At 33.1% G+C, this 14,087-nt stretch overlaps 1 protein-coding gene across 22 annotated transcripts in view; it reads right to left on the minus strand.

Moving 5' to 3' along the window:
- PTBP2 (polypyrimidine tract binding protein 2) overlaps positions 1 to 14,087 on the minus strand; it is an 89,294-nt gene that overhangs the window by 17,373 nt on the left and 57,834 nt on the right. For all 22 annotated transcript variants that reach the window (XM_081492673.1, XM_081492672.1, XM_081492671.1 and 19 more), the window contains one exon: positions 7,704 to 7,899. In XM_081492673.1, coding sequence (XP_081348799.1) covers positions 7,704 to 7,899 — 196 coding nt within the window. The remainder of the gene's footprint in view (positions 1 to 7,703; positions 7,900 to 14,087) is intronic.

Consider the following 14,087-nt stretch of genomic DNA (forward strand, 5'->3'; position numbering starts at 1 on the left):
AGGTATATGAGTAATACTCATATTTGGTTTTGTAATCATGAAATAACCAAGTTAAACACTGAACGGACTTGGCAACAAAAAATCTGTCATGGTAACAGAAAATATCTCACTATATTAAAAAAGAAGGAAATTAAACTCCAGGCTTACCAATTTACTATATGCATGACATTATTCTACATGAACTCCACAGGGGAAAAAAAGGCAGGCTAAAAGGCTTAGCTAATCTGTAGCGCATTTCATTTTAATGTTTATTAGGAGGACAGATTGTTGGAGCCATAATGCCTGGTTGGCTCAGGCCCTCACTAATGATGGGAATTTGAGCAAACTGCTAATCAATTTATGTTCCAGTCTCTAAATCTATAAAATGGGGGCAATAAGGATAAATTCATTTAGGAATGGTGAGGATTAACTCACAAGAGGGCTAAGAATGATGCACTGGCATATACTCAATAAATGGTAGGCTATTATCAATATCCATAGGCATCAACCTTTTGGTTCCTGGGATTGGGACTACTCCATTCTAAACCACAATATTTTAAATGTTTTTGCCACAAAATATATGAAATGAAGAACTGTAAGTAACAAAGGTGGAATCTAAATAACTACTTTTAAACTGTTTTTCTGAGTAGATAGTCCTGTGGTAGGAACTATCCCAAAAAGGATCTCCCTAAGGCACTTTGATAGTGGAGCCAAACTTTTATAGGGAGAGAAAACAGTGGTAGAAAAAAAGCTAATCCTTTCTATCAATACCAATCATCCAAAAAACCTCACTCCTTAGAAACTGGTATTTGTGTATTTTTAAAACTCCTTTTCTCCAGCATTTCTTCCTAGAAAGTGTGAGTCCTTCAGTCGTGTCAGACTCTTTGAGACCCTGTGGATTGTAGCCCACCAGGCACCTCTGTCCATGGAATTCTCCAGGCAAGAATACTGGAGTGGAATGTCATTTCCTTCTCAAAAGTATTTATTTACCTATATCACAAAGATAAACTAAAAGTGGCCTTACAGTATACCAAGTGGCAATTTTATTCTTTCCAAGCTCTGGTGCTATTGAATGGTTCAGTAAAAACACTGAAACAAACCAGAATTTCCAAATAACATTCATCTTTGGAGGATACTGAAACCATGAATAGCTTAAATTTATTACAAAGTATCTACAAACAACACTAAATATATTTTATTTTCTAAAACACAAACACAAAAGGAAAATCACAGGCAGCACTTAAATATATTTGTTAATATTCAATTACTGCTCTATTAGCTCAATACTAATCTCCAATTTTGTAGATCCCTGCCCCCATCACTCTATTGTAATGGCATACATGAGACAGTAATGTTTCACAGAAGATGTTTTTTACTGCACATCTATGGAATCATATTAAAAAAAGAATAAAAAGACACAGAACAAACATACATATGGATAAAAGGAAAAAGATGTTAACTTTTTGACTTAATTAATAACACACTGGTGGAGGGTTTCCCCCACCACAGTTAGTTTTAAGAGAGAAGTGATTTTAGTCCATTAGGTTTTACGAAAAAAGTTGTTATGCTTCCTGGTTATTTCATGGGATGAATTCTTGTTTGAGATAAACATACCTAAATTTGATTAGCTCTCTTTAGTCCTTTAACCACCCCTCTACCTTTTTGGGGCCATTAAGATTGAATAATAATAATAACATAAATAAATTAAAAAACACTCACTTCCAGGGTTAAGGTCACCATCTCAAACCACTCTAGGGCTATCAAAACCTGGAAGTAACCAAGAGTTTCAAGTTTAAAGCAGAAGTAGGAAAAGAATCTAGTCTGTACCCACTCATACATAATAAACTAAAAACAAAAGCTGGACATAACTTCTTCCACTAAAAATTATTAAATAAATTCAAGAACTTAACTAACTGTCCTGCACAAACTGTAAACAGCCCTACTTGAGAAAGGAACACTAAACACTTTCAACAAATTACTGTAGAAGAAATGTGTAAATCAGAAGAAAAATCCAAAATTTGCAACCTCCAAATGAAATAAATAAAGGCAGCAGCCATTAGTCAATACTAAAACCATTAAAAGAAAAAAAAAAAAGGAAGGATCAGAACGTCACCACCTGAAACCACAATCTTAAAGCATCACTAAAATCACTAAAAGTGACCCAACCATATATTTTATGCTTCCAACTGGGATCACAAGGAACATCCATATTCCATATTCTTGCTTTAAAAATGTAAATAACAGAATCTGAATCTAATCAAGCTTTTGGAGCTAATTTTTTATTTATATAAAAGATGTAGTGGATGGAAGAACAAGTTAATGCTACTATAAAAGGAAACAGCCAGACCAATCCAGACTGTGGCATTTTCTAAAAGGATGTAACTAGGTTTCTATAATAAATAAGTCAATGAAACTGAGGGTTGAGTGGAAGGAGAGGACTTTAATAACCTCTATATAAAAATTACCTCTATATTAATAATCTTCAGAATAACACTCAGGAGACATAGCTACCAAATGCCATATGTGGCTCTTGAAAAGACCCTATTCTGAACAAATCAACCCTTAAAAACCATTTTTTGAGACAACTGGGGAAATTCAAGAGGAAGTGGGTATTCAACATTAAGAGACCATTCTCAATTTTGATAAGTTTTATGATCAGGTTTTAATCGATTTCCATCAGGTATGGTTGGTAAGAAAATGTCATTATTTCAGAGAAATTATGGAAATGTTTGAGATGACATAATGTTAAGGATTTGCTTTAAAATATAACAGAAAAAATGAACAGACACAACAAGTGTGGAAACTAGTGAAATGAGATGATGAATATATAGAGTTTATCACATCAGTATATGATAAAAAAACTTTGATAATAAAAGCTTTTAAAAAAATCACCATGTAAATAACCCATTCAAAAAAAAGCATTCACAAATCATTTAAAGTAAGTTTTAAAATATTAAGTTTTAAAAAATATTTAAAAAATGAGTTTGCTTGTTAATTTTATGCATCATAAACACACAGAAAAAAAACCAAAGTAAATTCAATTTAACAGTTAAACTGAACATCTATCAGTGGAACTGTATCAAGGCAGAGTTAACAACACATGAATAAAGAAAGTATTAAAATACTGGGTCAACAGGTATGAGGAATGTTTTCATGAGAACACTAATAGCTGTGCTAAAAAGCTAAAATAAAGCATCTAAAATATTACATACTTTCTCTATAGCAGTAATGCTCAACTCCCACTACATAGTAAAACCATCTTGGAATCTTAAAACAATTACAAATGCATGGAACCTCACTCAAGGCGATTTTCAGTCTAGGGTAGGGCCTGGTGACTTTGATGTGCAGGAAAACTCTGAGAAGCACACATCTATAAGGATTAGATTTACCTAGATGGTTGTTACATCTATTCTCAATCATCACTTATTTTAACATCAAAATATCTTATAGAAAGTTTGCTTTTCTTTTAAAACTATATGATGAGAATGGCTGCTACATAGAAGGCTCTAAAATATTCTTGGAATGTATTAACTGCATTAATTTTTAAAATGTAGATAGCATGATCATGAAAAATTACTTTTAGGAATTTTCTAAAAGTGATGCACCCCTTAATAAATTAACTACACTTCTTAAACATAATAAAATGATCATTATAATGACATCTCAATTTATAATCTCAAGGATTTTTGATCACCTTGTTCTTTGATGTAGAATATGAATAACTAATAGCCTGCCAAGTTTGTGATTATGTATTTAAACATCAGATTTCTAACTAATTACAAAGCACTCATCTCCATTCTTAAATAAACTGCATTTTTGAAGACACAGTGATTCCTAACTCTGAAAGAAAGAAGCAGAGAAGCCACGTATAAATGCTAGTTTTAAAAACTTACTGTGTAAAATAAACCAATTAAAATTTATAATATTGAGTGCAAAATGACTAAACTTAGTCAACTGCTTAGATACAAAAACCATACAAAATAAAGTGAATCCCCCTAAATATTTAGCAGAAAAGAATTATCACCTAGTTATGTTTCCCTGGTGGCTCAGACAGTAAAGCGTTTGCCTACAATGTGGGAGACCAGGGTTTGATCCCTAGGTCGGGAAGATTCCCCTGGAGAAGGAAATGGCAACCCATTCCAGTACTCTAGCCTGGAAAATCCCACGGATGGAGGAGCCTGGTGGGCTACAGTCCATGGGGTCACAAAGAGTTGGATATGACTGAGCGACTTCACTCACTTTCTTTTCTTTATATCTGTGTTCTTACAGAATTTTTGAAATACAGGGATACCTATAAATTATTTCACTTTGAACGAGTGCTGTTTAAGAAAGACTCAAGCTGAAAATGGATCCTATCAATATTAGTTTGTTGTACTTTGAAGTCACCTGACTGATTAAACATCACTGGAAGTAGATAACAGAGAAAAAATTTTAGTCACCATTCCAGAAGGTGGTTATGACCTTACTAAAGCAATACTGCAATTCAGTACAAACAGTGTCTGATGACTACTTTAAAAAGTAAAACAGTAAGTGATTCTTCATAAAGATTATACAATCCACCAAAGGTGAGTGAAGGGGGGGGCAGTGCAAAAAAAGTTACCTTAATGTCCTATAAATGGAAATGTTTGGACTATGATGAATTATTTTAAAACATTTTTTTCCATAACTGGCCAATCTATAGTAACAATATAAAGTTGAATGCTTAGCTCATAAAATATGAACAAAATATCCTTAATATACATTTAACATGTGTTGTATATTCCAAAAGAAAGAATCCACACAACCAATTCAGATTTGTAAATATCTCAAAAGCATTTAGAAATTATAAACTAGTTCATAAAATAGTAAAAATTAAAATAATCTGACATCCTTATCATACATTAATATCCGAGCAAATGGAAGTATTAATACTCAATGCTGGAACAGGAAAAAGAATAGCCAGCCTCATATACCATGTATGTTAAATTAATTATCACCATTCTGGAAAGAAATTTGAAACAAGAATCACAAGGCTTTAACATTTCTTTGACACAATGATTCTAGTTCTAGAATCTAGTCTAAGTAAATAAGGGACAAAAACGTTACATATAGGTATTGGTGATCACAATGCCATTTATTCTAATGAAAAGTATGAAGGGAAACTAAATGTCCAACATACATCCAAAAGTATTATACATCCATTAGCAGGCTACCTTGCTATTATAATCACCGTTAAAAAAAACTCAATAAAATGACAAACACAAAACTGCAAATAGTGTGATTTTAATTTTTTACAAATATGTATTTACATAGAAAATAAGAAAAAATATATCAAAATATATGCAGTCATCTCTTATGAATTATAAATAAATTCCTTTATTTGATTTTTAACATTTATAACTCACCTTTCAAAAACTATTTGAGGATATTTAAAATTTAAAAAATCCCAGTTAAAACCATTAAAACATGTAAACAATGAAGTCATTTAGTAAAAGAAGGTGAATTCACATATTTTCACCCCAAAATATTTTTCGATGTTGACACTATATGGTAGTTTAAGTATGCAAATAGTATTATGTTTAAAAAAAGTATATACCGTTATTACAAAATACTTTACTGCTAAAAAATGCTAACTATCATCTGACAATGCTGGGCTGCCACAAACCTTCAATCTGTAAAAGAACACAGTATCTGTAAAGCACATTGAAACAAGGTATGCCAGAATATTATATTGAAATATTCAAGACAGAGCAGCAAGAAGACACCAAATTTACTGACTAAAAACTGAGCAATTTTACTCACATTCATTTAATGTAAAAATGTAGAACACTTGAGAAATGATAAAAGCACTGAATAAGACAAAAGTTAGTCATGCCAGGACTGTATAATCTTTTATGAGAAAGATTTTTTATTTATTATTACTTTAAAAAAGAATTCCACCAAGGCCATTACAAGAAAAATGATGATAAACTCCATAGACAAATCCATGACTCCACCCAGAATCCAAAAATCATACACAAATTCATCAACTACCCCCCAATGGGCAAATACACATAGCTCTTAGGGTCCAAGGAAGTGATTATGGGTCTAAGGAAGTCCTATGTTTGAAACTAGCTGAAATTTCTTGGTCTTTTACCATTGTTCTTTAATGAGTTGAACGTAAAATTTTAAACTTCTTAGAAATGACTATATAAAATCTTGATATCATATTCTACTTTGGTTATTTAAGGATGAAATAATGTATCTGCCAAGTACCTTGCAGAACCCCTAGGATCTAGAAGCTATTTAATAAATGTTGACTTTTGTCTTTTCTATAAAATAAGTTCTATCAGTAAAAAATTAAGAATTCATAGTAACAATTACAAGCAAAGGCCATGTATAACTCATCATTATCTCATTCTTTACTTTAAAAAAATGGTACACCATTAAATAGTTAATATTATTTACTTACAAGCCAAGTTGAGGAAATAAAGCTTTAAACTAAGCCCACATAGTGATGGAGATTCTCTCAGGAAAGAATGTTATCAACCTAAAGAATTCATTATGATAAATTTATCATGATAAATTTATTATGATAAACTGCTATAACTTCTGCAAGTTGTATTAGACAATAAGAACAAGGGGTCAGTTTTGTCTAAACTTATCAGAATTAATTTCAAATATCAAATGCTTCTCTTGTGCATTAGTGTCTCTCTGTTCATAGATGATGTATCACTTATATATTTATAAATGGATAACATGTTACATATCCACAGTAAATAAGTATTTCCAAAAATTATTTTAATGCTTTTTCTTTTTAAATTGATGAATATAAGCTCAATTTATGTTCCTCAAACTCCAGGAGACAGTGGAGGACAGAGTGGCCTGGCATGCTACAGTCCATGGGGACAGAGTTGGACAATACTTAGCAACTGAATAAAAGCAACAAGCTAAACTGTACGAACAAGTTTGTGATTCATCAATCTTGGGTTCCATATGTCCAGAAACATTCATTTAATGATAATCTTACTAACTTCAGAATCCAAGAATTTCCTGAATACACCAAAAGGAAACTAAAATTTCACCTGAAGTTATAAATCACTTATTTTACTTACAAAAATAACATTTTCTGTTATTTTTTCTTCATTTTGACTCTGTCAACCTTTAGTTGCAAATATTTTGTATTTTTTTATTAGGTGGGTCAAATCCATTGCAGAATGAGGTGAAATATAATAACTAAGACAAAATGCAAATAAATACCAAAATAAATTTTATATAAAATTCTTCCTAGTTAAAATTGTGTGTTAAGACTATGATATGCTTTGAAAAATCCATACACCTACTCCCATTATATGCTGCCTCTGTTAGCTTTCTGCTTTTTTGTGCAAGGCTAAACTGAAACAATCAGACTGGTTTACCAATCTACCTGAAACAATTAAGACTGAATATGCACAATGGCCTGTAGATAGCATGACTTTAAAGTGTAAATGTTTTATTAAGAACTCAACAGTATTTTTTCATTAGAGCTTTCTTCTTCTATTTTGGGAGAGAAGATGAGATAGGTCAAAGGAATGCTGACACAACTTTAATTATACTTATGAATTTAGGTTTTTCTTCCAAAAGCATTCATATACATTCTTACCTGAGGGGGGGAGAAAATCTTACATAATTTCCTAAATTTCAAAATGGGAGACTCATTATACTTACTGGATTTTAACAGGCACTTGCCCATTTGGCAGAAGTGGTACAGACAATAAAAATCATACCTAAGAGAGATGTCTCCTTGGCAAATGCTGCAGCTATAGCTGGGTCCAATGCAGGTTGTCCATCCCCAGATGGAAGATCAGGTCGAGTATAATCCCTACTTTTATCATTGTTGTATTTTACATTCAAATTCACAAGTTTGGAAAAATCAATCCTTAGGGTACAGCAAGCATTATAAATATTCTGACCATCTAGGGCCTGTAAAAGTAAATAAAGTATATCAGCAATTTTAAGAAATAAAAATTAGAAATAAGTACAACTGACAAAAAACTCAACAATGAAAAGCTGCACATAATAAAAGTTGCCAGAAAAGGGATCAAATTCCATACTCTTTTCTTTGATACCCTAGCTGTATGTATATTGTTTTCCACAAATACTACTGTCTTTAAATTGAAAGTGCTACTTAAATATAAAATATAACCAGTTAAATATATGTGCTAATATACTTTTAATTTCAAAAACCTGCAAATATTTTAATTTAAAAAAACCAAGGTCACAAATATAGTTCGTCCTGCCAAAGTAGTACTGTAATATCAATAGTTTGCGCAATAGTTTAAAGTTAATTTTATTACACACATCATTTTTTGCTGGATGGTTAATACTTAGCTCTACAGTTGAAAGACTACACTCAATCAGGTCAACCTGAACAAGTTATTTAATCTTTTTTAATCTCAGAATCTGGAAAACAGATGACAATGGCTGCCATGCTTCCTTGAAGGATTATTGTAAGGATTAGATAAAAGCCCACATATGTGCAAGTGTATCATGAATTATAAAGCATATAAAAAAGCATATAAAGCATATAAAAAATATGCTGCTGTTATGTTTTTTTCTGTTCCTATATAATTGCCATTTATACTTCAGCTAGACAGAAGCCTGGAACAAACTAGAGAACAGGGGAATATATTGTTGATTTTTTATTAGAAGAATAAACATTTTCTGTACAAAGTAACAGTTCAGAAACGAAGGACATGTTTAGCTCTAATTCATTTCAAAAATAAAACAACAATTCTTCTGGTAACAATACATAAATAGATCAAGCTTGATACCTATGTAGACTAAAATCTATTAGGTGTGTAAATATAGAACTATATTAATGGTAGACATATTTTTCACACTTGATATTTGAAAGAGAATTTTTATATTACTTCAGTACGACTATTTTAATGGCTATATTATTGGAGAAGTAACGTAACTGAAACAGACTTAAAAATAGTCAAGAGTGTTCTGTTATGGAAAAAGGAAACCTCAATAGCTGCTTATGTATATAAAGTTCATAGTTAAAATATTATATTTAAAATATTTCCACTCTGTGAAAAGAGGAAAACCCTTTCCTTTAACATACAAAATTAAGATTTAAGTGAATATACTTACCAAGCTAAAAGTAACTTAAAAACACAATTCAACACAGTTTACCCATTTCAATATTCACATAAAGGGACTACATACACATCAGGATTTGAATTCTATTTGAATTAGGGAAAGCACCTATCATCACAGGAGAATGGGAAGTATCAACTCTCTCAGGCAGAGTAATATAAGTATTAATTCAATACTTCATAAGTAATTAATTCTTATTCAATACTTAGTAAGTAGTTAACTCAATACTCTGCTGTAAAAGCAAACAAAGCACTGAAAACAGGTCTTCATTTACTCATTCCTATAAGGGAAACAGCGAGCCATGTAATAGAATCTATGTCTCTACCTTATACATAAATGTCAAAATTCACTCTTAGGTGACTATTTCAATAATATACAAAAAATCTGATATACTGTAAGAAAAGACCTGGCTATGGATCACAGTACCTAGATTAACGCAAGAAGTAACGCACTGATACAAAATGACTAACTTCAAAACAAGTAGAGTTTCTTTGGGGCCAAGATCTATCAAAGAGGTTGACTGCCAAATATCTACAATGAATATGCTAACTGCTTGAAAGCTGTCTAGAAACCTTTAACCAAAAAAAAAAAAAAAACACCTTTATGTAGGTATTATACACAGGTATACCTAAGACACACACAAGGTATACACACAAGGCATACACAAAACTGTACCTAAGATAGAAGAACTGGAGAAGTCAGGAAAACAATATGTATATTAGCAACAGGGGAGAGGAAAAAGAGCTGAGGATACATGATAACAGAAATCCAGGCATTTTCAATAGCTGGCTGAGGTAAAATGACTACAAGTGAAGTAAGAAGAAAAATCAAATTGAACTATATATGCAAGTTCACTTTAAGCTCATTTTTATTTGCCAACTTCCAGGAAGTAACAGTAGCACACAAGTCAGTCAGTGTTCAGCAATGAAGATTATAGAGATCTTGCTGGAGCAAACATTTCTGACAGTAAAAGCCCAAGTTAATTTGCAAAAAAGCCTCTCAAATGTATCTATGCAAAGGGAAAGATTGGAGAGTACATAAAAACAATCAGGAAAAAATATCTTCATAGTAAATATAAGATTTATGTCAAAAACATGATAAAGATGTTAAATACAAAATGCATAATTAACAACACCATGACACTGCATATGGATTAAAAATAGGAAAAGTCACTAATGAAACTTAATGAAGTATACTCTCCTGGAAGGAATCATTAATGATAAGATTGTGCCACTGTCCAGTGTCAACTGCACACATTCCTAATAAAAGCAGAAATACCCCTAAAAGCTGTGTTAAAATTTTCTACCAAGTGTGTTACAATTTCAGGGTTGTATAAATGAAATAATTTTTAAAGATCCAGGTGAAAAGGAGTCTACTTCTATACCTTGAGGGCTTCCCTGGTGGCTCAGAGGTTAAAGTGACTGCCTGCAATGCAGGAGACCCGAGTTCGATCCCTGGGTCAGGAAGATCCCCTGGAGAAGGAAATGGCAACCCACTCCAATATTCTTGCCTGGACAATCCCATGGAGGGAGGAGCCTGGTGGGCTACTGTCCATGGGGTCACAAAGAGTCGGACACGACTGAGCAACTTCACTTTCTATACCTTGAAAATACAGAAACTGAACTAGAAAGCCACAGTAAGTGAGTGATATTTTTGTTTACCAATACACTGAAAAAGATTTCTGAAAAAGGCATTAGGGCATTTTCATTAATAAACGTGAGGATCATTTAAAATAATTTACTTTTTATTTGATAATTATTATTTTTACAATGATTGGTGATTACTGGTGGAGACTACCCCTCTAAATCCCAACCTCAATATACATTAACATTACCTTTTTGGTTGACTTAAGATGGTTGTTTTTTTTTTAATTAACTAATTGGAGGATAATTATTTTACAATATTGTAATGTTTTTGGCCATACATAGACATGAATTAGCCATGGGTGTACATGTGCCCCCCTCCCCGACTTCAGAGGTTTTTAAAGAGACTGGACTGCAATATGCACGAACCTCAGAACAAATTCAGGAGATGGTTACATTTCTCCTCTCCAACCCTCACTAATAAAACTCCATTTTTAAGATTTTTTTTCCTGAGTTGCTATTCTCTTATAAAATAAAATGCTAGGGGGAAAGAATTCCAATTAACTGAAAGTAATTGCCAAAGATCGTAACTAATACATGGCGAGTCTGGTTGGCAATGTCACTCAAGCTGCCTTTACATGGCAGTGATTCCCAGGGCTTTTAAAACAAAACAAAGCAGTGGGCTCCCAACCCCAAAGACTGTTAAGTGTTAGCTCAGAGGAGCCTAGGAGTTCCATTTTTTATAAGCAATCTATACGATAAGAAGGCTCTGAACCATACTTTAAAGAACACTCTAAGTTCTCTTCCCCTCCAAACCTAAAGATACATTATACCTGCTAAATGAATTCCCAAGGCATAGGTGATATTTTTTCATTCTCTCAATCATCTGAACAACTATCACTATAGAAGTAGAGAAGCAGGCTTTAAATTCTCTTCCCAAACTATTATTCCTTACCTGTAAATTTTACATGATTTCTACTGTTTTAACAAGCATAAAAATATAGCAACTGAATTACAAAGTTTAGATCTAACTCATTTTATTATACACTGAGATGTACATGGATGGTTGAAAGGTAGGAAGAGATCTACAGCACACCAGATGCCGGGAAAGTTGTGACATGTTGAAAAAAATGCCTTCATACTTATAATGTGCCATACACTGTGCTAGGTTCTAAGAATACAGCAGAGAACAAAGCAGACATGACAATGACTCTTATACAGCTTACAGTCCAACAGATAACAGACACTTTTTTGTTTAGTTGCTCAGTCATGCCCAACTCTTTTGCAACCCCATGGACTATAGCCCACCAGGCTTTTCTGTCCATGGGATTTCCCAGGCAAGAATACTGTAGTGGGCTGCCATTTCCTTCTCCACAATTCAGACGCTTAATAAGTAATTATAAATTTGATCTGTGGTGGTGAGAACTAAGAAAAGAAGGGATCAAATCTAGTTGAAAGGTTATAGAAGACCTCTCTGGAGAAGAGACTTCTAAACTGAAACTTGAAAGAGGGAAATGAGGAATTGGTCATAAAGAGATAAAGAGAAAAGTATTTTAGCACACAGAATATTGCCAGTTTTAAGTCCATCAAATCAGAAAATATACAGCATACACAAGAATTTAAAGAAGTCCAATACACATTAGGTACAGACAAATACTGTTTGATTCCATTTATGAGATACCTAGAATACTCAAATTCATAGTCAGAAAGTACACTGGTAGATGCCAGGGGACTGGGAGTGGAGGTTGGGGAGGGGGACTGGGGAGTTAGTGTTTAATGGAGACAGAGTTTCAGTTTAGGAAGGTGGAAAATTCAGGACATGTATGATGGTGAAAGTTGCACAACAATGTGAATGTGCTTAGTGCCACTGAACTGTACAGTTAAATATGGTTAAAATAGTATTTTTTATATTATGTGACTTTTACCACAATAAAAAAACATTAAAAAAAAAAAAAAGCCCAATATGGTTACAGAGGTATGAGATGAAACTGGAGGAGCAAGATTTTAGAGTTTTATAAGCTATGTTAAAGAGCATTTTTATACCAAGGACAAAAATCAGTCATTGAAGGGTACAGAGAAAGGAAGAAATATGACTTTAAGTTGAAATCATTCTTAAAACCCACAGCAGTGTATTTAGACTAGAAGGCCAATGAGGCACAGATTTAAGTGATGGCTTGATGGCTTAGATCAGTGCTACTCAAACTGTGGTTCATGCACTAGAAGCCCAGTTCACCTTCCATGAAGAGAAGTTTGTATCAGAATTTACGATCAATATTGACACTAACCAAACTATAGCTAAAAATAAGCTAATTTGTATGTTGACACAAGCTTCTCACAGCATTGGAGACTAGCACTTTGAAAAATACTAGCTTAGACTACGGTGACGACAAGAAGAGTTGGAGACAAAAGGAGAGAGTGAACAGAAATTTAGGATCTAAAATCAGTAGATTTGGTGATAGGCTGAAAGGAGGAAGAATAAAGGAAGATTCAATGTTTTCTGTCTTGTTTCTTAGATTGATGGTACTTTGACCTGATCAATACCTAGAGACTGATATATGAAATACAGATCTTAGTATTTTTGGTGGTGGTGGTGGTGGGGTGACAGGAGTTGAATTGAACATGCTAAGTTTGAAGGTGCTCCACAGTCCTAGCCTGGGTCTCTTAGAAGATGTGTGACTAAAAATAAAGTGATGTTGGTACTGTCAGAATCACAAAGTGTAACTAAGCTGTGTATAACAGGTGAGGTCCCTCAAAAGAAGGGGAGGGATATAACAAAGAATGAACAGAGAGGTGGGATATATCTAGGTGAGAAGTGTTAAAGACCAGGAGAAAAGAGGATTTTAAGAAAGGAAAAGACAGATTCAGTGTCAAAGGTTACCTAGAGGTTAGGTAAGATAAGGACTGAATAATTCTGTTGAGATTTAGCTACTCCAAGTGATCCTTGGTGACACTGGGGAGAATTTTTTGAGTAAATGGGCGCTGAAACCAAATTACAATAAGTAGAGAAATAAGAAGGGAATAAGTATAATAAGCAAACAAAGACAATTTATTTAAGAAGGCTGGTTATAAATGAAAAGAAAGGGAGATAAGGTGTTAGATGGACAAGCGTATGGAATATGGAGTTAAGGGTAATAAATTCATTAAAAAAAATGAGAGACATTTAAGCACACTTGAAACACTCGTGAGAAGTAACTAACTCGGAGAAAAATATAAGAGAAAGGGGAGATAAAAGTACAAAGACTCCTAGGAGGCAGAAGAGGATGGTACCTGGTGTTTACTGGTCTTAGAAATATCTATGCTTTATATTTAGGAGACAGAAATGTGTGGGTATAAGTGTATTTTGTGAGAAAAGCTAATAGAGTTTCCATCTGATAGTTTCTATTTTTTTCTGAGAAGCAGTAGGCAAGGTCATAAGAGTGAAAA

This window comes from Giraffa tippelskirchi, chromosome 5, assembly GCF_054371585.1.
Source record: "Giraffa tippelskirchi isolate mGirTip1 chromosome 5, T2T-mGirTip1v1.2.pri, whole genome shotgun sequence".
NCBI classification, from domain to species: domain Eukaryota; kingdom Metazoa; phylum Chordata; class Mammalia; order Artiodactyla; family Giraffidae; genus Giraffa; species Giraffa tippelskirchi.